The sequence below is a fragment of the Hemiscyllium ocellatum genome, chromosome 17 (assembly GCF_020745735.1).
Source record: "Hemiscyllium ocellatum isolate sHemOce1 chromosome 17, sHemOce1.pat.X.cur, whole genome shotgun sequence".
In the NCBI taxonomy this organism is placed as follows: Eukaryota; Metazoa; Chordata; class Chondrichthyes; order Orectolobiformes; family Hemiscylliidae; genus Hemiscyllium; species Hemiscyllium ocellatum.
The window spans coordinates 69,327,397-69,350,119 of record NC_083417.1 but is presented as its reverse complement, the minus strand read 5'-3'; the positions used below and the strand labels follow the sequence as shown (position 1 = coordinate 69,350,119).

The 22,723-nt window shown below is 43.1% G+C and overlaps 1 protein-coding gene across 3 annotated transcripts in view; it reads right to left on the bottom strand.

The window, feature by feature from the left end:
• st3gal2 (ST3 beta-galactoside alpha-2,3-sialyltransferase 2) overlaps positions 1 to 22,723 on the bottom strand; it is a 352,750-nt gene that overhangs the window by 86,092 nt on the left and 243,935 nt on the right. For all 3 annotated transcript variants that reach the window (XM_060838280.1, XM_060838281.1, XM_060838283.1), the window contains one exon: positions 8,719 to 8,912. In XM_060838280.1, the coding sequence (XP_060694263.1) occupies positions 8,719 to 8,912 (194 nt within the window). The remainder of the gene's footprint in view (positions 1 to 8,718; positions 8,913 to 22,723) is intronic.

Sequence of the window (22,723 nt, the reverse complement as noted above, 5' to 3'; positions counted from 1 at the left end):
GAGGGGAGCAGGAATAATGTAGGAAATTGCAGGTCTGTGACTTTCACATCAGTGATATGGAAATTATTGGAAAAGATTCTCAGGGACAAGATCTATATGCATTTTGAAGTAAATATACGTATTAGCGATAGTCAGCACGGTTTGATGCGGGGGAGGTCGTGCCTCATTAACTTGATCAACTTTTTTGAGGAGGTGACAAACATGGCTGATGAGGAAAAAACGGTTGATGTTTGTCGCCATGGACTTCTATAAAGCTTTTGATAAGGTCCCTCATGGCAGACTGATGCAAAAGCTGAAGTCACATGGTATCGGGAGCTGGCAAGATGGATACAGAACTGGTTTAGTCATAGGAGACAGAAGGTAGTGGTGAAGGATGCTTTTCGAAATGGAGGGTTGTGACCAATGATATTCTACAGGGGTCTCTGCTGTTTGTAGTTTACATAAATGGATTTGGAGGAAATGTGGCTGGTCTAATTAGTATGTTTGCGGATGATACAAAAATTGGTGGAATTTCGGATAATGGGGAGGATTGTCAGAGCATGAGCAGAAAAATGGCACCGGACAAGATGTGAGATGATTCATTTTGGAAGGTCAAGTACATGTGGAAACTATACAGTGAGTGGCAGGAGTATTGACAAGCAGAAGGATCTGGGTGTGCAGGTTCACAGATCACTGAATGTGGCAGCGCAGGTGGATAAGATAGTAGAAAAGGCCAATGACATGCTTGCCTTCATTGAAAGGGGTATTGAGTACAAGCATAGGCAAGTTATGCTGCAGCTTTATAGAATTTTAGTTAGACCACACTTGGAATATTGCGTACAGTTCTGGTCACTACACTACCAGAAGAATGTGGATGCTTTGTAGAGGATATAGAAAAGGTTTACCAGGACGTTGCCTGGTATGGGAAATCTTAGCTATGAAGCAAGATTGAGTAGACTGGGTTTGTTTTCACTGGAATGCAGGAAGGTTGAGGGGTGACTTGAAAGAAGTATGTAAGATTATGAATGGCATGGATAGAGTGGAAAGTATGGGGCATTTACCAGAGTGGAGGGGTCAATTACTAGGGGTCACAAGTTCAAGTTGCGGTGGGGGGAGTTTAATAGAGATGTGCGAGAGAGGCTTTTCACACAAAGGGTGCTGGATGCCTGAAACGTGTATCCTTCTTTGTTCCTTCCCTCCGGTACAGCCAAGCTACACCTACAAACATGGTGACACTTGTATTGAAGATTTGTGCTCAGGAAATTCCATGTCCTTAGCTACAGCACATGGACTGCAGTTATTCAAGATGAAGATATGCCACCAGGTTTAGCTTCTCACATTTTGTTTGACCCATTTGGTTTCCCAGGAAGGCTTGTGAAATCCAACTGACTAAAAATTATTAAATTTAAGGCACAGAGCCTTATTTATAATTACATGTGGAAGCCACCTCCTGTCAGAAGAGGGCAGATTCAAAGTGGAAGAAGATTTGACCTCTGACCCAACCCCAAATCACCTGCTGTTTTTGGGAGTTACATTTTATCGTGATGATTAAATGTATTCAATGGTAGAAGTTTGGAAGTAGAGGCAGAAGCACAGAGTAATTGATGGAGAAGATTTAGGAACAACTCAGGGCGATGGAGGCATCCTAGCCTTCAAAAGGCCTGGAGTAGATAACATAATGTAAGCTGCAAGTATAATGCAACATAAAGTATAATATTCAGCATAAAGGATTTTATTAAACCATCTCTTCTAAGCAGTTATTGAATTAGCAAAATTCACATTTACTACTGCTGAGACAAACTCCAAGGCAAACAGTTAGAGGAATGGATTTTGCCTGAGTATCAACATGGTACAGGAACAATAACAAAGTTTTTAAAAAAGCGGAGGACTGAGTTCCTGATGGACGGATAGTGCTGTCTCAAACTCTGCACCACAACAGGTCTGATTTCACAGAGGAGGCTCACAATTACCACAATGGCCTGCAATCTCGCTACAAACTTTCACCAGCAAATTATAACCGGTTTATGTTCTAATGCACTTTCATTGCATCTTGTTGTTACTTCAGAGCTGTTTTACAAGCATTAAAAAGTGCTGTGTCATGATTTGCATTAAGTAAGCAAAACAATCAGTATTTCACATTAAAAGCTGCATTAAACAACCGATAATAGGAATCTTATTTGTCAGCTTATTTTGAATTTGCTGGTCAGCTTGTGTTAACTTTCTGCACAGACATGTATGTGCATTATATGCTGCCATATTTCTACAGTGCACAATATATATTGCATGTATTAGTTCAATGTTATGAATTGAGAAACACTATCATACACTTAGCAAGGATCTATCTTGATCTTTCTTTACTATTTGCAGAGATCATCTGTTCCACAGCATTGTTTTTATTCGAAGCAGCAACATTGATGGAAATACTCATCCATCCCAACCCCAAACAGGACTTTCTTAACATAATAACTCAAATAGATGACATGGTTATTTGACAGACACACTGCATGGTGTGGGTGCCAACAATGCCTGCTCTCACAACAGAAGAACAAGGAGTGGGAGTAGGCCGTCTGGCCCTTTGAGCCTGCTCCACCATTCAATAAGATATGTCTGATCTTTTTGTGGACTTGGATCCACTGACCTGCCCTCTCACTGTATCCCTTAACTCTTTCATTGTTCAAAAAAAACTATCTTAGCCTTAAAAACATTTACTGAAGTAGCATCAACTACTTCATTGGGCTGAGAATTCCATAGATTCACAACCCTCTGGGAGAAGAAGTTCCTTCTCAATTCAGTCCGAAATCTGCTCCCCCTAATCTTGAGCTATGCTCTATTGTCCTAGTTTCACCCGCCAGTGGAAACATTCTCTCGATGTTGTCTTATCTATTCGCTTCATAATTTTATATGTTTCTATAAAAATTCCCCCTCATTCTTTTGAATTCCAATGAATATAATCTCAATCTACTCAGTCTCTCCTCATAACCAACCCTCTCAACTCCAGAATCAACCTGCACCCCCTCCAGTGAACTGAATTGAACTGAATTTAATTTTTTGTTACGTATATCCTCCTCAAGGCTACCCTGACCGAGCTGATTCGACCAATTGACATATTGATTAAACTTCCCATGTTAATTGCCAATCCCATTTTTAAGGCATTAGTTTATTTATTGTTTATTGCCTGCCCCAATGTGATGTTATTATTTGGTGGCGCCTATCAGTGATTGCTCTCATGGGATGTGTAAGTACCGTTCAGTTTAGAGAACAGTAAGGAAGTGATTGAAGGTCTGTCCAATTAAGATTGAAAGGTTCAATTTTGGGAGGATAGCTAATGACAAAATTTTAAAAAAGGTTAAAAATGGAAAACATATTAACTCTACCCTTTGCCCCTGCTTAGAACACAACTTTCCTTAGAAACGAATCCACCAGCTCATTCAACTATTGCAGTCAGGCGACAGAATGAGGCTGCATGGAAATGCAATATGGAGGGAAAGAAAGGCACTGAGTGACTTATTTCATGTGCATTCAGAGGACCACTTAATATGCTGTTCCAAAGTGTATCAGATCTTGACTTCTGAGAGGACTTTGGTGATGGTAGGGTTTTGATTTAGGGAGGGTGTGGGCAGAGACAGGCAGGGGTTTAGATAGGGGAACTTGATAGTGTGAGGCTAAACTAGCAGGAGGCCTTGCCAGGAAAGGTAGGCCACAAACAAGAGGGTGACGAGAAGGTTAGGGTTGGAAAAATGGATGGGACGTGCTGGAACAGATTCTCTATTTTGGTTTCCTTTCCAGAGTGCGCAAATTTGGACTGGAGGGGGGAAACCAGAACAAACTGAACGTAGACGCAGAGAATGTGCAAAATCCCCACAGTCGCCTGAGGCTAGACTCAAACATGGGTCCCTGGCACTGTGAGGCAGCAGTGCTCACTACTGAACCCTGCAGCATTAGACACACATGTACATTCCAGGTTCAGTCAAGATGGTGATCAGGAATAGGAGCCTGGAGCTGGTTTTCACCCTTTGTAGCCTTGAGACTTGGAGGCCAGTCAGAAAGCTCCTGAAGTCACTGTTATCAACAAAACTCCAAAAATCTGGTATAAAACTGGATTTTTCCAATCATTCTCCCGGCAGATTAATCTCCTGAGTATTTTCATATCAATACTTCTGTGGTTCATTGCAGAAGATGGTTATTTCTTCCACTCACAAGAACCAAACTGGTTTTTGTCTTCTTGCAATACAATCAAATAGTACAATCTAATTGTACTAGGGAGATAGTGGCGTACTGGGTTAGTAATTCGTAGGCCTGGGTTAATGCTCAGGGACATGTGTTCAAAAGCCATGGTTGTTAGAATTTAATTTAAATTAATAAAATCCATAGTTGAAAGTTAGAACATAGAACATTACAGCACAATACAAGCCCTTTGGCCTTCAAATTTGTGCCGACCTGTGGAACCAATCTGAAGTCTATCTATCCTACACTATTCCATTTTCATCAATATGTCTATCCAATGAATATTTAAATGTCCTTAAAGTTGGGGAATCTACTATTGTTGCAGGTAGGGCGTTCCACGTCCCTACTACTCTCCAAGTAAACAAGCTACCTCTGACATCTGTCCTATATCTATCAGTCCTCAATTTAAAGCTATGTCCCCTCATGCTAGCCCTCAACATTTGAGGAAAACGGCTCTCACTGTCCACCTTACCTAACCCTCTGATTATCTTATATGTCTCAATTAAGTCACCTCTCAACCTTCTTCTCTCTAATGAAAACAGCCTCAATTCTTTCAGCCTTTCCTCATAAGGCCTTCCCTCCATACCAGGTAACATCCTGGTAAATCTCCTCTGAACCTTTTCCAAAGCTTCCACATCCTTCCTATAAAGTGGTGACTAGAACTGTAGGCAATACTCCAGGTGCAGCTGCACCAGACTTTTGTGTAGCTGCAACATGATTTCAGTATTGGTGATTATGAAACTATAATTGTTTTTACAACAACCCACCTATCTCACTAACATCCTTTAGGGAAGGAAATCTGCCCTCCGTACCTGGTCTAATCTCTACCTGACTCCAGACCCACAGCAATTTGGTTGACTCTGGATGCCATCCAAAATGGCTAAGCAAGCCATTCGGTTTTAATGGTAATTAGGGAGGGGCAACAAATGCTGGCCTTGCCAGTGATGCCCACGCCATATGAAAAATAAAAAATTAGGTTAATTTTGCATAAACATTAATGGTTACCCATGAGCTAAACTAAATAACCAACGGTAAAATGACACCTCTGGATTGTCCCTTTAAACCGCTCTCGATTATAAATCTCCCATAAAACATTTAAAAAGTATCAGATTAATTATACTTGACATTGAGCTTCAATTTAGTTGAAAGTAAGCACTGTCCAGACACCAGAAGGGAGCCTCTAGCCACATTTTAATCAACCCTTGGGTGCCAGTCTGGCTCTGCATGCCTGACATCATTAAGGGGGAATTAGAATGTTTGTGTAGTTATTTCTTTCGAAATTCCATTGCTAAGAAATTTCAAAAACACCTCGGGTGAACATACTTGAGAGCAGTATTCAAACTTGACACAGAGTTCTATTGAACAGAAAAAAACAAGGTCTTGTCTCCTTCTCAGGAGAATCCCTACATTGTGGAAACAAACCCTTCAGCCCAACAAATCCACAATGACCCTCCAAAGAGTATTCCACCCAAGCCCATTCCCCATTACTCTACATTCACCCCTGACTAATCCACCTAACCTACACATCCCTGAACACTATGGACAATTTAGCACAGCCATTTCACCTAACCTGCACACCTTTGGATTGTGGGAGGAAGCCGGAACACCCAGAGGAGAATGACACTATTCAGCAAAGAGCAGGGTTTGGACAATATTGATCCCTCCATTAACATGATTAAAATGGATTAAATGGCCATTATTGCCTTGAAGCTCTGTGTGCCCAAATTGGCTGCTACATCTTCTATATCAGTGCTCACATTAAAAAGAAAAGTGCTCTGGAACTTCCTGAGGTTGTGACAAATACTTAAAAGGTTTTACTTTTTTGGAATAAGTGCTTTAAGCATTCTCTCTCAGAAAGTAACTTTTCCTTTCTTTTTTGCTAACTTCACAATCATACGTGATGTACTCCCAGAAACAGTCCATCCAGTTCAAAACCAATTAGGGGACAGGAAGGGGGTTGGATCAATAAAATAAAACTGCTTAAACTCTCAATTTTTCTCTTAAAACAGTGTAATTCCTGAAACTCTATTTCCCTCTTCATACAGGAGACTCCTAAACAGGAAATAAAACCTCCAAGCAAACAAAGTCAGAAGTTGCTGGAAAAGCTCGGCAGGTCCAGCAGCATCTGTGAAGGGAAATCAAATTCAACGTTTCGGGTCTGGTGACCATTCCTTCGAACTGATGCTAGCTAGGAAAATGTAGTTTATATGCAGAAGATAGGGTGGGGGAGTGGGTAAAGAGTAAACGCGAGGTAGGGATAGAGCCCAAAGAGAGAGGACATTTGGACAGACAAAGGAGTTGACAACGATTTGGCTGGGAGGGTGAAAGTTGTTAATGGAGACTGCTAGTGACTAACAATAGGTGAGCTTTTTTTTATATTTGTTCCTTTGTTCTCTCATTTATTTAATCTTTCTTCCCTCTCCCATTGCTTTTTGTGCCTAAGAGTGAATTCATTCGCACATTCACATGAATGTGTTTGACCTCTCTCTCTCTATTTCACAATCCTTAACCCTCATTGAGGAAGAAGATAATCTACTTGCACCATTCTTTCACAGATGCCCACACTTCCAACAATTGAAAAGGCAAAGATTTCAAATTCTCCAAGATATACAAGCTAGAATTGAGGGAGTTAGAAAGCCACAAAGGGATCAGGTCCATGTTTTACTTCTCTTTCAAGGCAGACTGGGGAATCAAGGTTTATGCATTCCACTACCAAAGAGACTCACTGCAGTATCAATTGCATGTCTGTCCTCTTACAGAATAGACAGAACATCTCAGTAGGGAGGAGGCTGACTGAATCTTAGAGAAGGAATCCATTGGAACCACACACGTAGATTCCTCTGCAGCCTCAGGCAAAGGTATTTGTCCTCCCTAGACAAGACAGATAACTTGGCCACAACCCTGCTAAACTGCCTCCTGCTCCCATTATCTTGGTTCCCCTCCGTATTAGCATAGGAATGTGAATCCCTCATTGAGAACAGGCAAAACCCTTCTGTTTTAATCTCTTCCCATCAACACGTGATCACGAAAAATACGATAATCAGTACTTGTAGTCCATTCACTCGTTATCACAGAATATTGACATTCACCAGGCCTTGTAAAATTATAATTGCCCATTTTAAACAATGTAATGACAATCAACCATGTGATTTATAGACCTTTTGTATTATAATCCTATAAAAATTACTGCCTTTGTGTGTACAGCAGAGTCGTGGAGAAGTGTCATCGTAAGTATAACTTATGGGGACACTTATGGGGATATTGAGAATCTCTCACTGGCTGTCCAATAATAAAGCATCTACTGTTGTACTGCAACTTGTGTCATCCAGATTTGTGGAACACAACAGAATAACTAGCAAGCAAAATCTGATCTGACGTTTTAGTGGCAGGGTAGTCAAATAAGCCCCACATAAGGAGATGGTGAAGCAGTTAGTATCGAGTCATACAAAGGAAAATCAGATCTGTTTCGGATATTAGTGTTCCGGGAAACAGTGTGCCAGTAACTTGAGACATAGTGTATGTATACAATGAGGTCACATTCTAGACTAATTATTAGAGACTGCCTGCTATGATTAATCAACAGCTCTTATTATTGTTGTATCATATCACCGCCAGGAGGTATAAGGCAAACCAGGGGAACTGGTGCGCTTTTTCTTATTGCATTCCCTATCCTTGCGGATGTTTCAGAGAACACCCCTGGGACACCCGCAGCAACCAACCCAACCGCGCCGTGGCTGAACACTTTAACTCCCCCTCCCACTCCATAAGGACATGCAGGTCCTTGGCCTCCTCCATCGCCAGACCATAGCAACACGACGCCTGGAGGAAGAACGCCTCATCTTCCACCTAGGAACCCTCCAACCACAAGGGATGAATGCACATTCCTATGCTAATTTCTCTAGCTTTCTTACTTCCCCTCCCCCCACCTTATCTCAGTCCCAATCCTCAGAGTCAACACTGCCTTCTTGACTTGCAATCTTCTTCCCAACCTCTCCGCCCCCACCCCCTCGCTGATCTATCACCCTCACCTTAACCTCCTTCCACCTATTGTATTCCCAATGCCCCTCCCCCAAGTCCCTCCTCCCTACCTTAGCCTGCTTGGCACATCCTCCTCATTCCTGAAGAAGGGCTTATGCCAGAAATGTCGATTCTCCTGCTCCTTTGATGCTGCCTGACCTGCTGTGCTTTTCCAGCAACACATTTTTAAGCTTCTTTTTCCCTATCCTATACACTGAGATCTGAAACTTAAAGGAAAATTGCTTGAAACACACAGCAGTTGACAAAGTGAGATTCAGGAGGCCATTCTGCACTTAAAAAAATCAAAGTTGTTTTTCTCTCAAATGCTGATGAACCTGCCTTGCTTTCCAACATTTTCACTTATTATTTCAATTTCTTAATCTTACCATGGATTCAAGCTTTTCCTTATCTCAGTATGAAATGTAACACCGGGAATTTGTAAAAAAAAACTTAGAAAGGATCTCCCACCGAGAGATGTCCTTCACCTTCACAGCTTACCTCATGATGAAATCATGAGAGTTGATGTCTGCTCCGTAGTGAGAATGATGGAGGTTTCCGGAATTCCCCACCACTGCACAGCGCCGACAGCGAGAACGGTTCCAGGTGGTGTATGGATTCTCTCCGGGCACAGTGAGGAAGAGTTTAGGCAAAACATCCTTCAGGTCGTGTGGTTTGAACTGTGGCTGAAGCATCTGGAAGGTACAGGGAAAGAAAAAGGTCACCATGTGATGAAAAAGTAAAGCAGACAGCAGGGGGGAAGCCAAATTAAGTGCTTCAGCAAGGGAAGAAATGCCACTCTGTTTATCAAACTATCTGACCCATTCAATTAACTCTCAGTGGACTTATTTAACTCACTTTTTCAGACATACAGGTTTCCATTGTAACAACAGGTGGCACAGTAGCTCAGTGGTTAGCACTACTGCCTCACAGCATCAAGGACCCAGGTTTGATTTCAGTCTCAGGTGACTGTCCGCGTGGAGATTGCACATTCTTCCTGTGTCTGCATAGGTTTCCTTCGGGTGCTCCGGTTTCCTCCCACAGTCCAAAGAGGTGCAGGTTAGGTGAATTGGCCATGCTAAATTTCGTGTAGTGTTCAGGGATGTGTAGGTTATGTGAATTAGTCAGGTCAAATGTAGAGTAATAGGGTAGGGGAATGGGTCTGGGTGGGTTACTCTTCGGATGGTTGGTGTGGACTTGTTGGGCCAAAGGGCCTGTTTCCACATTGTAGGGATTTTATGAACAGAAACATTACTGGCAAAAAACAAGAGAGCTATAAAATGGAGAAACACACCTTTTGATTGCTTCTCTCAGCTAGTCCTAAAACAGGATGTCTGACTGCAGTTACAGTCGGACTATCAGGCATAGGTCCCCACCAGCCTGTGCATGGGGTTATGGTAACAAACAGTCAGACTCCTGACATGCACAGTTATTCAGCATCACAGTTAAACAGGTCATCAACTGAAATTTGGATACCTGGCAGAAAATCTATACATGGGCTTATATATGGAATAATGGATTCCCGGGAGTGAGTTACAGTTTGGAATCTAATCAAGGGATTCAGATAGTTTGCACATTGAATAACAGATACCCAGGAGTGAGTTTCAGACTGGAATGTTATCGAGGGGTTTGGAGATTTATATATAGAATAATCGAAATCCAGGATTGAGTTACAGTCTTGGAATCTAAACAAGGAGCTCAGATGGTTTATATATAGAATAATGAATACCAGGGAATGAGTAACAGATTGGAATGTAATTGAGGGCTTCAGATAGAATAGGGATGTTTAGAATAGGGGATTCCTAAGGGTGAGTTACAGGCTGAAATATAAACGTGGGGCTTGGATGGTTTATATATAGAATAATGGATACCCGGGAATGAGCTGAGAATAGAATCTATTTGAGGGGCTCAGATGGTTTGTGTGTAGAATTATGGATATCCAGGAGTGAATAAAAAATGGAATCTATTTGAGGAGGTCAGAGAATTTATGTTTAGCATATTAGATACTCAGAAATTAATTATAGATTGGAATCTATGGGGGGGGGGGGTTCAGATTGTTTCTATATAGAATAATGGATACCCAGAAGTTAGTTACAGACTAGAATTTAATTTATAAAAAATGCCGACCTGTGAGTTAGTTAGGGACTGGAATCTTATTACATAGAATGTAACAGAAATTATACTTGGAAAAAGGCTACTGGAGCTACCTGTCTGTTTTAACACCTATTCTCTGTATGAGCAGCAGTCCTACTCGTATTTGTCTATCCTTTTCCCTATCTCATTTCGTTTATACTGTTTCCCTTCAAGCACCTACATAATACTTTTTTACATGTTGTGGTTTGTGGTCCAATCACTAACTTTGGCTGTGTACTCCGTGGCCTTCCAACCCTATGGGAAAACAACATTCCTGCTCTCTTCGTTTTAAAATGCTGGTGTTTTGGATAAGCAGAGACTTTATAACAATAATAGACCCCTGGAGTGAGTTACAGAATGGAGTACAATTATAAAAGTACCCACAAATGGCAAAAGAGGTCATGAAGTCTTTTCCATGGATCAATTTCAGTGCATCTTCATTTCAGTCTTTGCCCTCTACAGCATTACCGATGGCCTCATAAATCCAATACACAGAAGAGGAAAGCACAAAGCAGCATAAAACCCCTCCAATACCTGTACTATCATTCCAGTGCACCCATTTGAACTCTGCTGACATCTCTAATCTCTATTAACTTCTTTGCAAACTTGGTAGCACCCTCCAGGATAGATTTGGTTTCTGTAAATTATTTTAAAAAAAAGTTTCTACAAATCAATCTGTATTTCTACCCGACTCCAGGTGAATAAAGTAGGGGATTAACAGGTAAAACACTTCAGATTGGCTCTAATGTATATTTGTGCACAGAACAGATGCATCTGCCATTGTAACTTCCACTCTTAAAGACAATGAAATGTGATTGAACAGAGGACGGTATCCTGTCACTCTTTATTATATGTGTAGAGTCCTTGACTCTAGTACTGCCTGTTCACAGCCAGTTCTCAGTCTGACATTCTTGTTAACAGGGAGAAAGTGAGGACTGCAGATGCTGGAGATCAGAGTCGAAAAGTGTGGTGCTGGAAAGGCACAGCCAGTCAGGCAGCATCTGAGGAGAAGGAGAGTCGATGTTTCGAGCATAAGCTCTTCATCAGGAATGAGGAAGAGCTTCTGCTTGAAACGTCAAGTCTCCTGCTCCTAGGATACTGCCTGACCAGTCGTGTCTTTCCAGTACCACACTTTTCGATTCCTGTTAACAGCCCTAATCAGGGAACTCATATCCTATGAGGTCCACCTGGCTGACCTTGTTACAATCACTGCATCCCTCCCCCCCACCAAATCCAAGGATGTAGGTCAGTCCTTTCCCTTGGAGAGCCATCTGGGATGTTTTATCACTGGGTCAAGTTCCTCCAACTGAACATCCAATATGGGCGGTGTGTAACGGAGCCCGCCCCTTGCACCAGGAGCATCTTGGTAGAATTTCACTCTCTTCTTCCAGTGGCAGGGCATCGAGGTGACTACATCTGTCATGTCCATCTCTGCTTCCAAGGACTCGTCAATGCTTGATGTAAACGGTGAACCCACAGGTTCTGACAGCCTTTCTGCTTGTTCCCAGTTGCCCAAAGCAGGTTTTGCTCCCGGACTCATTTGTGAAATCATGGCTTTTATACAGTCCATGTGTTTGTTCAGGACCATCTCACTTAGCCAAAGTTTGTACATGACTGGTCCTGACCTCACGTCGACCATGCCTCTTACCCATGTGGGGCCATTCCCATGGTTCTTACACCAAATGTCATCCCCTGCATCAAACTGCCTCTCTCACTTGGTGGTTCTTGTGTCCGGCATTGGCGTTCCTGATGCCATTTGGCCCTCATCTCCCGCCCAAGTCCAGGAAGATCAGACTTAACCTGGTGTGGAGTCTTCTACCCATTAGCAACTTTGCCAGTGCTATTCCTGCATTGCATGTGAGTGGTCCTATAATCAAATAAAGAACCCTAACAGCTTGGTATCTAGTGAGGCTGTGGGTTGTTTCTTCAAAACTGCCTTCAAGGTTTGAATTGTTCTGCCAGACCATTGGACAATGGATGGTACAGAGCTGTCCTTATGTTTTGAATTCCATTCAACTTTAGGAATAGCCAAATTCCCTTCTGGTAAACAATGGACCGTTATCTGTGACCAATACTTCAGAGAGTTTGTGTATTGCAAAAGATGCACACAGTTTTTCTATCATCTCCCTGTGCTTGACAAATGAACTCGAAATATGTCCAACCACTGTGAGTGGGCATCTGCAATGACTAAGGGCATTGAGCCAATGAAAGCATCTGTATAGTTGACATGTAACTGACTCCAAGGTTTACTCAGGCATTCCTACAGATGTGGGGGAGCTGTTAATGTTAAATTTTGCCTTTGTTGGCACTCTGAACACTGCCCTACCAACGTGGCTATGTCTGCATTCAAGCCTGGACACCAGCCATAATGTCTTGCCAGCATGTTCATTTTGGAAACTCTTGGATGACCCTGATGGAGTTCAGCCAGTATTTGGTGGCAGCCTTTGCTCAGGACAATCACTCTTGTTTCTCAAAACAATGTGGCGTCCTCTACTGAGAGCACATCTCTCCATGATCTAAAAGATCTCAATTCTGGTTTTGATGGCCCTTTGGTTTCCCTGAGCACCACCATTTGTTTGTTTTGACAGGACTGGATCTTTCTGCATCTAAAATCTGATATTATCAGTAGTGATTGGGAGCGTGTCCTGAAAATTTAATACCATTACAGGTTCTTCCATTTGTGGAACCACCAATGATATACCTGCTAATGGAAAGCAGCTCAATGTATCCGTATGTGCTAATTGGCCTCCCTGACAGTGCAACTGCAAGCACAGTATTAGAGCCCATCGCTGCGTCGCCCTGAAGCTATGGACGGTACTGCCTTATCCTCTGTAAATATACCTAGTAGGGGTTTGTGGTCCATTATTGTTACAAATTTACGTCCGTAAAGGTATTGGTGGAACTTCCTGACTCCAAATATGATCACCAATCCTTCTTTCCCTGAGTGCATTTACGCTCCACATTAGTCAAAGTCCTAGATGCATATGCTATTGGGCATTCCTCTCCATTAGGCCACCCATGAACTAATACTGCCTTGATCCTTTTTAGCAGGGGAGGGGAGGCATTGCATGTCAATACTAAGTCTTGCTTGGGATCATAGTGTGCCAACACCGTTGAGGATGATAGCTGTTTTGTCACTTCCTGAAAGCTTTGGCTTGGCTATGTGACCATTTCCAAGGTTAACCTTTTTTTTAAAGGAGTGATGCAAAAGTGACAGGATGGAGGACAAGTCGTGTATGAACTTCCAGTAATAATTTACCAGCCCAAGAAGTGACTTGACCTCCTGGACAGATGTGCACGTCAGGGGATCTTTGATCACCCTCACTTTATCTTCCAATGGGTGTAACCCGGTCTTGTCGACACTGTAGCCCAGGTACGTCACTTGAGGGCCTGGAACACACAATTTATCCTTCTAATGTATATGCCTGGCTTGGAAAAATGTCTTAGGACCATGTCCAAGTTCTCTAAGTACTCCTTATTTGTCTTCCCTGTTATAAATGGTGACCTAGTAAAATGTTCTCCATCATCTGCTGAAACATTGCACAGGCTGACACTACCCCAAACGGCAATCTGTATATTGGTGTAAACCTTTATCGGTGTTAGCTGTGGCATATTTCTGGGAATTCTCGTTGACTGCAATTACAAGTATGCAAGCCTCATGTCCAGCTTTGTGAAGGACAGCTCCCCTGTCAGCTATCCAAGGGATGAAGTATTTATCCAGATGTGAAAAGTGATTTACCATTTGTTTAAAATCCCCACAAAGATGAACCAACCTGTTAGTTTCACAATTGATATGACAGGTAATGACCATTCCCCAAACTGATTGGTTTGATAATCCCTTCGCTTTCCAAGCTTCTGATTTCTGTTGTGGTTCTGTTCGCCGAGCTGGAAGTTTTTGAGCTTGGCGAACAGAACCACAACAACGAGCACCCGAGCTACAAATCTTCGCACAAACCTTGAACTTCTGATTTCTGCCTCTACTTTTGCCCTTCGGCAAATGGCACTGGGTGGGCCATACAGAATCGTGGAAATGCTTTCTGGTCAACACGCAAGGTTAAAAATCACACAACACCAGGTTATAGCCCAATAGGTTTATTTGGAAGCACTAGCTTTCGGAGCGCTGCTCCTTCATCAGGTGGTTGTGGGGTATAAGATCATAAGACACTGAATTTATAGTAAAAGATTACAGCGTCATGTAACTGAAATGATATATCAAACAAACTTGGATTGTTTTAGATTAGATTACCTACAGTATGGAAACAGGCCATTTGGCCCAACCCAACAAGTCCACACCGATCTTCCAAAGTGTAACCCATCCAGATCAATTTCCCTCTGAATAATGCACCGAATACTATGGGCAATTTAGCATGGCCAATTGTTTCATGTTTTAGAATGGGTTGCAGGTTTTGGTTCATTAATATGTAAATCCCAGAATGTCTTTTAAGTCACATTCTTGAGATAACTTAAGCTTTTATAAAAAAGGTGACATCTCAGCTCAGACATTGCATTAAATGAGGTAAGAGTCTGTCTGCATCTCAATCTTGAGTCAGGCTGGTTCTATTTCCAAAGTGGAATTTACAAAATATTACATGGATTGACTGCCTGCAGATTTTGTATTTTTTTGAGTAAAATAGAATGTATTTGCAAATATAATGCTGCAAATACAAATTCACCCCATAGACTTGTGTGTGTGTGCATGCATGAGAGAGAGAGAGAGAGAGAGAGAGTGAGAGAGAGAGAGAGAGAGAGAGTGTTTGTGTGCGTGTGAATGCACATGAGAGTGTGTGTTTGTGTGTGTGCAAACTTGGTCAAGTGTGATGGAGTGTAAGCCTGTGAGAAGGTGTGTGTGGGTTTGAGTGTGGAGGGTATATGTGTGCATGTACGTGAGAGAGTGTGTGTGTATGAGAGAGGGTCTGCGTGAGTGTGTGAGTATGTAAGAGTGTGTGTATGTGTGCGAGAGAGAGAGAGAGAGAGAGACCCCCAAGGTCCCGGTCGAGGCCATCCTCATTGGTACTGAACTTGGCTATCAGCCTCTGCTCAGCCACTTGTCGTTGTTGCCTATCCCGAAGTCCGCCTTGGAGGATGGTCACCTGAAGATCCGAGGCTGAATGTCCTGATGCTGCTGCACCAGTATCAACCTCCATTAGAACCAGATGACTGTTTAACTAGACGTTTATTTTTATTGGTTCTCATTTGAATGTTACTAGGCAATTTAACTATTCCGAACCAGTTGCAGGTGGATTTTCCAGATTATGCACTATTCTGCATAAGGGGCCATGAGTTTACGTACTCAATTCAGGCCGAGTGAGACTCTTGATACTGCGAGTCTGCATGCTAGCAGAAATTGCAGTGGCTTGCTAATCCGGATCCTTGAGAAAATGTCAACTATTTGGCTGAGGCTTGGCTTTGTATTGGGGTTTGCTGTGGGCCGACTCCAGTCCCTCTGATCAGGATATATCCGGAGTGAGGCTGTGCAATTGCCTGCAGGCAAATGGTGCTGCCCAAGCTCTGTCATCCTGCTAAGGTGTCCACTTCTATTGGAATACTCTGCAATTCATATGCTCCACTTGCCACACATTCAAAGTTTCACCACAGAACGCACCAGATAACCTCTTTCTTTAGAGACCGCAATTTCCCTTCCCACATGGTTAAAGATGCCCTCCAACGCATCTTGTCCAACATCCTGCCCCTTCGCCCTCAAACTCCACCCCTCCAACCGGAACAAGGACAGAACCCCCCTGGTACTCACCTTTCACCCTACCAACCTTCACATTAACCACATCATCCGACGACATTTCCGCCACCTCCAAACGGACCCCACCACCAGGGATATATTTCTCTTCCCACCCATTTCCGCTTTCTGCAAAGACTGTTCCCTCCATGACTCCATGGTCAGGTCCACGCCCCCAACAACCCACCCTCCCTTCCTGACACCTTCCCCTGCCACCACAGGAACTGTAAAACCTGCACCCACACCTCCTCCCTCATCTCCATCCAAGGTCCCAAAGGAGCCTTCCACATCCATCAAAATTTTACCTGCACAACCACCAATATCATTTATTGTATCCGTTGCTCCCAATGTAGTCTCCTCTACACTGGGGAGACTGGAAGCCTCCTAGCAGAGCGCTTTAGGGAACATCTCTGGGACACCTGCACCAATCAACCCCACCACCCCATGGCCCAACATTTCAACTCCCCCTCCCACTCTGCCGAGGACATGCAGTTCCTGGGCCTCCTCCACCACCACTCTCTCACCATCAGTCGCCTGGAGGTAGAACGCCTCATTTTCCACCTCGGAACACTTCAACCCCATGGCATCAATGTGGTCTTCACCAGTTTCCTAATTTCCCCTTCCCCCACCTCACCCCAGCTCCAACCTTCCAGTTCAGCACCGCCCTCATGACCTGTACTACCTACCTTTCTTCCTTTCCACCTATCCATTCCACCCTCCTCTCTGACCTATCACCTTCATCCCCACCCCCATTCACCCATTGTACTCTTTGCCACCTTCCCCCACCCTCCTCTCTGACCTATCACCTCCATCCCCATCCCCACTCACCTATTGAACTCCATGCTACTTTCTCCCCACCCCCACCCCCCTCTCATTTCTCTCTCCACTCTGCAGGCACCCTGCCTCTATTCCTGATGAAGGGCTTTTGCCCGAAAAGCTGATTTTCCTGCTCCTCGGATGCTGCCTGACCTGCTGTGCTTTTCCAGCACCACTCTAATCTAGACTCTGGTTTCCAGCATCTGCAGTCCTTGTTTTTACCTATATTCAAATGATAAAGCCAGGTGTAGTGCCTGTTCGAAGTCCAGTTGGGCTTCAGCTAGTAGGTGCTTTTACGCGGTTGCATCGATAATCCCACTCATATCCCCAATGAAATAACTCCACTGAGACAGATATCTCGTCACCAAGTCACCCTTTATCTGCACGTGGGATGTTCTGACTCTGGTGCAGCATCTTCAGAGCCAGCTCTCATGAGTGCCAGGCATCTCTTGAAACTCCTCTTTATCTGATTGGACCAGATTAACAACCCCAATCAGAGAACTCATATTCTATGAGGTCCACCAGCTGACCTGTTACAGTTATTACAGTGAACTCATTCATCTTTCCACTGATATTACCTGCACAGATAATTACACTGAATAAAATGAGCCATGTACCCAATGTTGAGTTAGCATCAATCAAGCAATCTAGACTTTTATATTTATTGGAGAATCCTGTTCTGCAATTTACAAGGGGGGAGAAAAATTAATCAAAGATTTGGCCAGGAGAAAAGCTGATTCAATGATCTATACCCTAACTTACAAGTACAAAACAAAGTTCACATTTATTTTAAGAGCCTTAGACATTTTCAGGATCTGGCAAAACCCTTCACAGTCAGTGACTTGCTTTTGAAGTGCAATCACCTTTGTGTAGACAAACCACGAGGGTTGTCAGGGCCAATTCTCCACACTCAGCAGCTTTCAGCTAACAATCTGCTGAAGTGGCAACACTTAACTCATGATCGTTTCTGCTGCTTTAATCATTTTCAGCTGGTCAACCTTCAGCTGATATCCATTCAAGGAAAAGGCTCTCACCCCCATTGCTTAATGCCTGGGTTGTTAATTATTTTTCTCTTGACTTTTATTACTTTGATTGATCTCTCAGGGTGCTGTTCGAGCACAGTGTGGAATCTAGAACACAGTTGTGACATCTTGACAGTGTGAAAGAGGTTAGTGTATCCCAGTCTTATGCTTTGTTCAGACAGAGCTCTCTGGATGGTCCACTTGGGAACACTCTTAAGTCAATTAGATCCTAATTGTTGAGGGATTGTTTTTGATGTCGTTATATAATAGTTTATAAATACCAGGCTATGCTTCAGGTCAGGAAAAGCTGTAGGAGAGACCATAAAACATAGGAACAGAATTAGGTTAAAAATCACACAACATCAGACAACCACCTGATGAAGCAGCAGTGCTCCGAAAACTAGTCCTACCAAATAAACCTGTTGGATTATCACCTGGTGTTGTGTGATTTTTAACTTTGTACACCCCAGCCCAACACCGGCATCTCCAAATCAGAACAGAATTAGGTCATTCAGCCCATCGAGTCCACTCCACCAAGCAATCATGGCTGATATGTTTCTCAATCCAATTCTCCCCGTAACTGTTGAACCTCTCACCAATCTAGAAACTATCGTTCTTTGTCTTAAATACACACAATGATTTGGCCACCACAGCCCCCTGTGGCATTGAGTCTACAGATTAACCATACAATGTTTCCAAAGTAGAGTTGGCTTTGCCTGGAAATCTCAGGGCTAATACAAAAATTGGGGTGGCACATGGGCTCAATGGTTAGCACTGTTTCCTCACAGTGCCAGGGACCTGGGTTTGATTCCGCTCTCGGGTGACTGTCCATGTGGTGTCTGCACTTTTTCCCGCATCTTCGTAGGTTTCTTGCCACAGTCCAAAGATATGCAGGTTAGGTGGATTGGCCATATTAACTTGCCCCATAATGTCCAGGATGTGCGGGCTGGATGGATTACCATGGGAAATGCAGGGTTACAGGGATAGGGTAGGGGGTGGGTCTGGCTGGGATGATCTTCGGAGAGTTGGTGTGGGCTGAATGGCCTGCTCCCACACTATAGGGATTTTATTGATGTTTCTATGGAAAAGCTGGAGGAAATGGGAAAGATGATTCTTGAATCTGGTAAACAGTACCTTCAATAAAGGCTTGAGCACACTTCCTTATAAAGTTCAAAATCTGGGTAAGCCACTGTCCCCAGCTACTATTTCTATACAACAACCATTGTGGCACTAAATCTCACAGACATTGATGAAGACAAACCAGTGGAATTTTCAACAAATTCCATTGCCTCTTAAAACCTGCACCACCACAAATGCAGTCAGTCCCCCTTGTGATTGCACTATGGGGCTTCAGTGCATCTGATCCATTTGCTGCAGTTTTTGGTCATGTTTGGTCCCACTGGGCATCTGTTCATTGTGAGTATATGAGCCTCAAATAAAAATTAAGCCTCAGACTGGCCCCTCCATGGTGAAGTGGCTCATGGTGCTTATCTTTACACATCATGATCCAGTTGACAAGCAGCTGAATCCAACCTACCTCCATTTCTATAAATGAGATATTAATCATAACAGTTAACTGGTAAGAAGGGACAGATAAACCATGATAGTAACACAGGATTTTCTTTGCAAATGGCTGACAGAACTGAAACACTGACTTCCATGCTCACACACAGACTGTGAGCAGACTACTAAGCAGGAGCCTTGCTATTCTCCAGGAAATTATAGTTCAATATTAGAAGACTCACTGGTATTTAAAAAGAAAAAGGAATAATGCAAAGCTTTAACAAACTCTTAAAATTGTCAGTCACTGTGTTTACTGTGCTGGCTGGGGTGATTACTGAGTTATTCAGCAGTGTGAAGCTTTCATTTAGAACAAACTGCAGATTACTGGGGGATTCTCCCCACAGAGAGGAAGCCAAACGAAGTGGTAATTGATCTGGGGATCAATTATCCACATCCCAGGCAGCCAGCTGGTCAATGGCACTGTCAGGAAAATCAGTTGAGAGATAGCTCCTTGCTCTCTGTGGAGACTTGGTGACTGGGACATGAAGGCATGTAAACACAATTAGGCAAGCAGAAATTGTTTAAATATGAGACTACATAGAATCACAGAGATCAACAGAATGGAAAAAGATCGCGTTCATGCTGTTAAAAAAAAATCACCTAACTATTCTAAGCCCACATTCTAAGATTTGGCCCATAGTCTTGTATGCCTTGGTACAGGAAGTGTAAATCTAAATACTTAATATTAATGTTTATGAGGGTTTCTGCTTCTTATCATCCTTACAAGCAGTGAGTTCCAGATTCCCATCACCATCTGGATGAAAATCATTCCCCTCGCGTCTCCTTTAAATATCTGCCCGAACCTTAAATATATGCCCCAACCATTGATGTTTCTTCCTGCCTACCCTCTCAATTTCCTCTGCTCTAAGAAAAACAACCCCTGTCTGTCCAATCCATCTTCTAATGGGGATTCCAGAACTGCAACACACGTTGGAGTATCGGTCTATACAGATCATGGCTGCTTTCTTTTTGGGACTGTGGACTAAGAAAAGTGGGAAAGATTATTGCTTTAAACCAAGGAAACCGTATAAAAAGGCACCTACGATTTCAAAATCACGTTCCTGGAGTACATTGTGGTTCGTATGTACAATGTTGCCTCATTGAACCAGTGTGACAGTGAATTCCAGATACAACAGCACCACCAGATTGTGTTCAGGGCAATTCTGCCCAGAAACAAGCATTTGATTGGTTTTTCAATCGCTGTTGTGGGTTCAGCATAGTAACAACCTCCTAATTGATGCCTCGACTTTGTGTGCACGATAGAACAGAAATGATCAGCCTGCAAAGAGAAAACATCCACCTCTCTTTCTCTCCCTTCTGTGGGGAGAAGTTATAGAAAGACTGCAATGTCTATCGGTTTAGCTTTCGTCTTATTTTCCTAATTTATTCTATGTATATCCATAATGTAATGCTATTTTTTTTTATTTTCTCCTTTTTTTGTATCTAAGACTAAGATGGCGGTATGTGTTGGCAACATTGTACACTTTTCACTGTTCTCCTGTCCTTTGTAACTTTGAGTACGTGACAATAATTCTATTATAGAGTCATTGAGTCAGAGATATACAGCATGGAAACAGACCCTTCTGTCCAACTTGGCCATGCCAACCAGATATACTAATCTAATCAAGTCCCATTTGCCAGCACTTGGCCCACATCCCTCTAAACCCTTCCTATTCATATACCCATGCAGATGCCTTTTAAATACTGTCATTGTACCAGCCTCCACCGCTTCCTCTGTCAGCTCATTCCATACATGTACCACCCTCTGTGTGAAAAAGTTGCCCCTTAGGTCCCTTTTCAACTTTTTCCCCTCCCACCCTAAACCTATGCCCTCTAGTTCAGGACTCCTCCACCTCAGGGAAAAGATCTCGTCTATTCACCTGATCCATGCCCCTCATGATTTTATAAATCTCTATAGGGTTGCCCTCAGCCTCCAATGCTCCAGAGATTAGAGCCCCAGCCTATCCAGCCTCTCCCTATAGCTCAAATCCTCCAAACCTCGCAACATTCTTGGAAATCTTTTCTGATTCCTTCCAAGTTTCACAACATCCTTCTGATAGGTGGGAGACCAGAATTGCACACAATATTCCAAAAGTGGTTTAATCAATGTCCTGTACAGCTGCAACATGACCTCCCAACTCCTGTACTCAATACTCTGACCAATAAAAGAAAACACACCAAACGCCTTCTTCACTATCCTATAACTCTACTTTCAAGGAACTATGAACCTGTACTCCAAGGTCTCTTTGTTCAGCAACACTCCCGAGGTTCTTACCATTACGTGTATAAATCATGCTCTGATTTGTCTTTCCAAAATGCAGTACCTCACATTTATTTAAATTAAACTCCATTTGGAACTCCTTGGCCCACTGGCTCATCTAAACAAGATTCCATTGTACTCTGGGGTAACCTTCTTCACTGTTCACTCCACCTCCAATTCTGGTGTCATCTGCAAACCTCCTATGTTCACATCCAAATCATTTATGTAAATGACAAAAAGCAGTGGACCCAGCACCAATCCTTGTGTCACAGGCCTTCAGTCTAAAAGGCAACCCTCCAGCACCACCATCTGTCTTCTACCTTTGAGCCAGTTCTACATCCAAATGGCTAGTTCTCCCTATATTCCATGAGAGCTTACCTTGCTAACCAGTCTACCATGAGCAACCTTGTCGAACGCCTTATGAAGTTCATATAGATCAAGTCAACTGCTCTACCCTCATCAATCCTCTTCATTACTTCTTCAAAAAACTCAATCAAGTTCATGAGACATGATTTCCCATGCACAAAGCCATGATGACTATCCCTAATCAGTCCTTGCCTCCTAAACAAAATCCCCCATTTGTTTTGAGGATGGTGTGGTGGCATATAGGGAGTCTATGGGATTCTGTGCTCATTCACTTCCCATCATCAGGCCACCTGCCACCTTCTTTCTTTTGTTTAATTTCTTCATTTATCTTTCATATCAAACTTCATCTTATTTTCCTTCTGTGGCAACAGTGGACGAATGTGGTTGCAACAGTCTGGTGTAGTGTCAGCAGTGTGGCAGATCTGGTCTGTTTCTCATGGCTATGTTGGCTTCAGCAGAGGCCACAGCGGCGATAGTATGGTGTGTTGGTTTGTTCTTTCTGGTAATGGCAACGATAGGGCAGCTTTAGCGGCAGCTACACCTTGTGAGTCTGTTACGTTCCTCCTTGCCATGGCGTCCTCTGCGGTGGCTTTGGTGTCGGGAGCCCCTTCACAA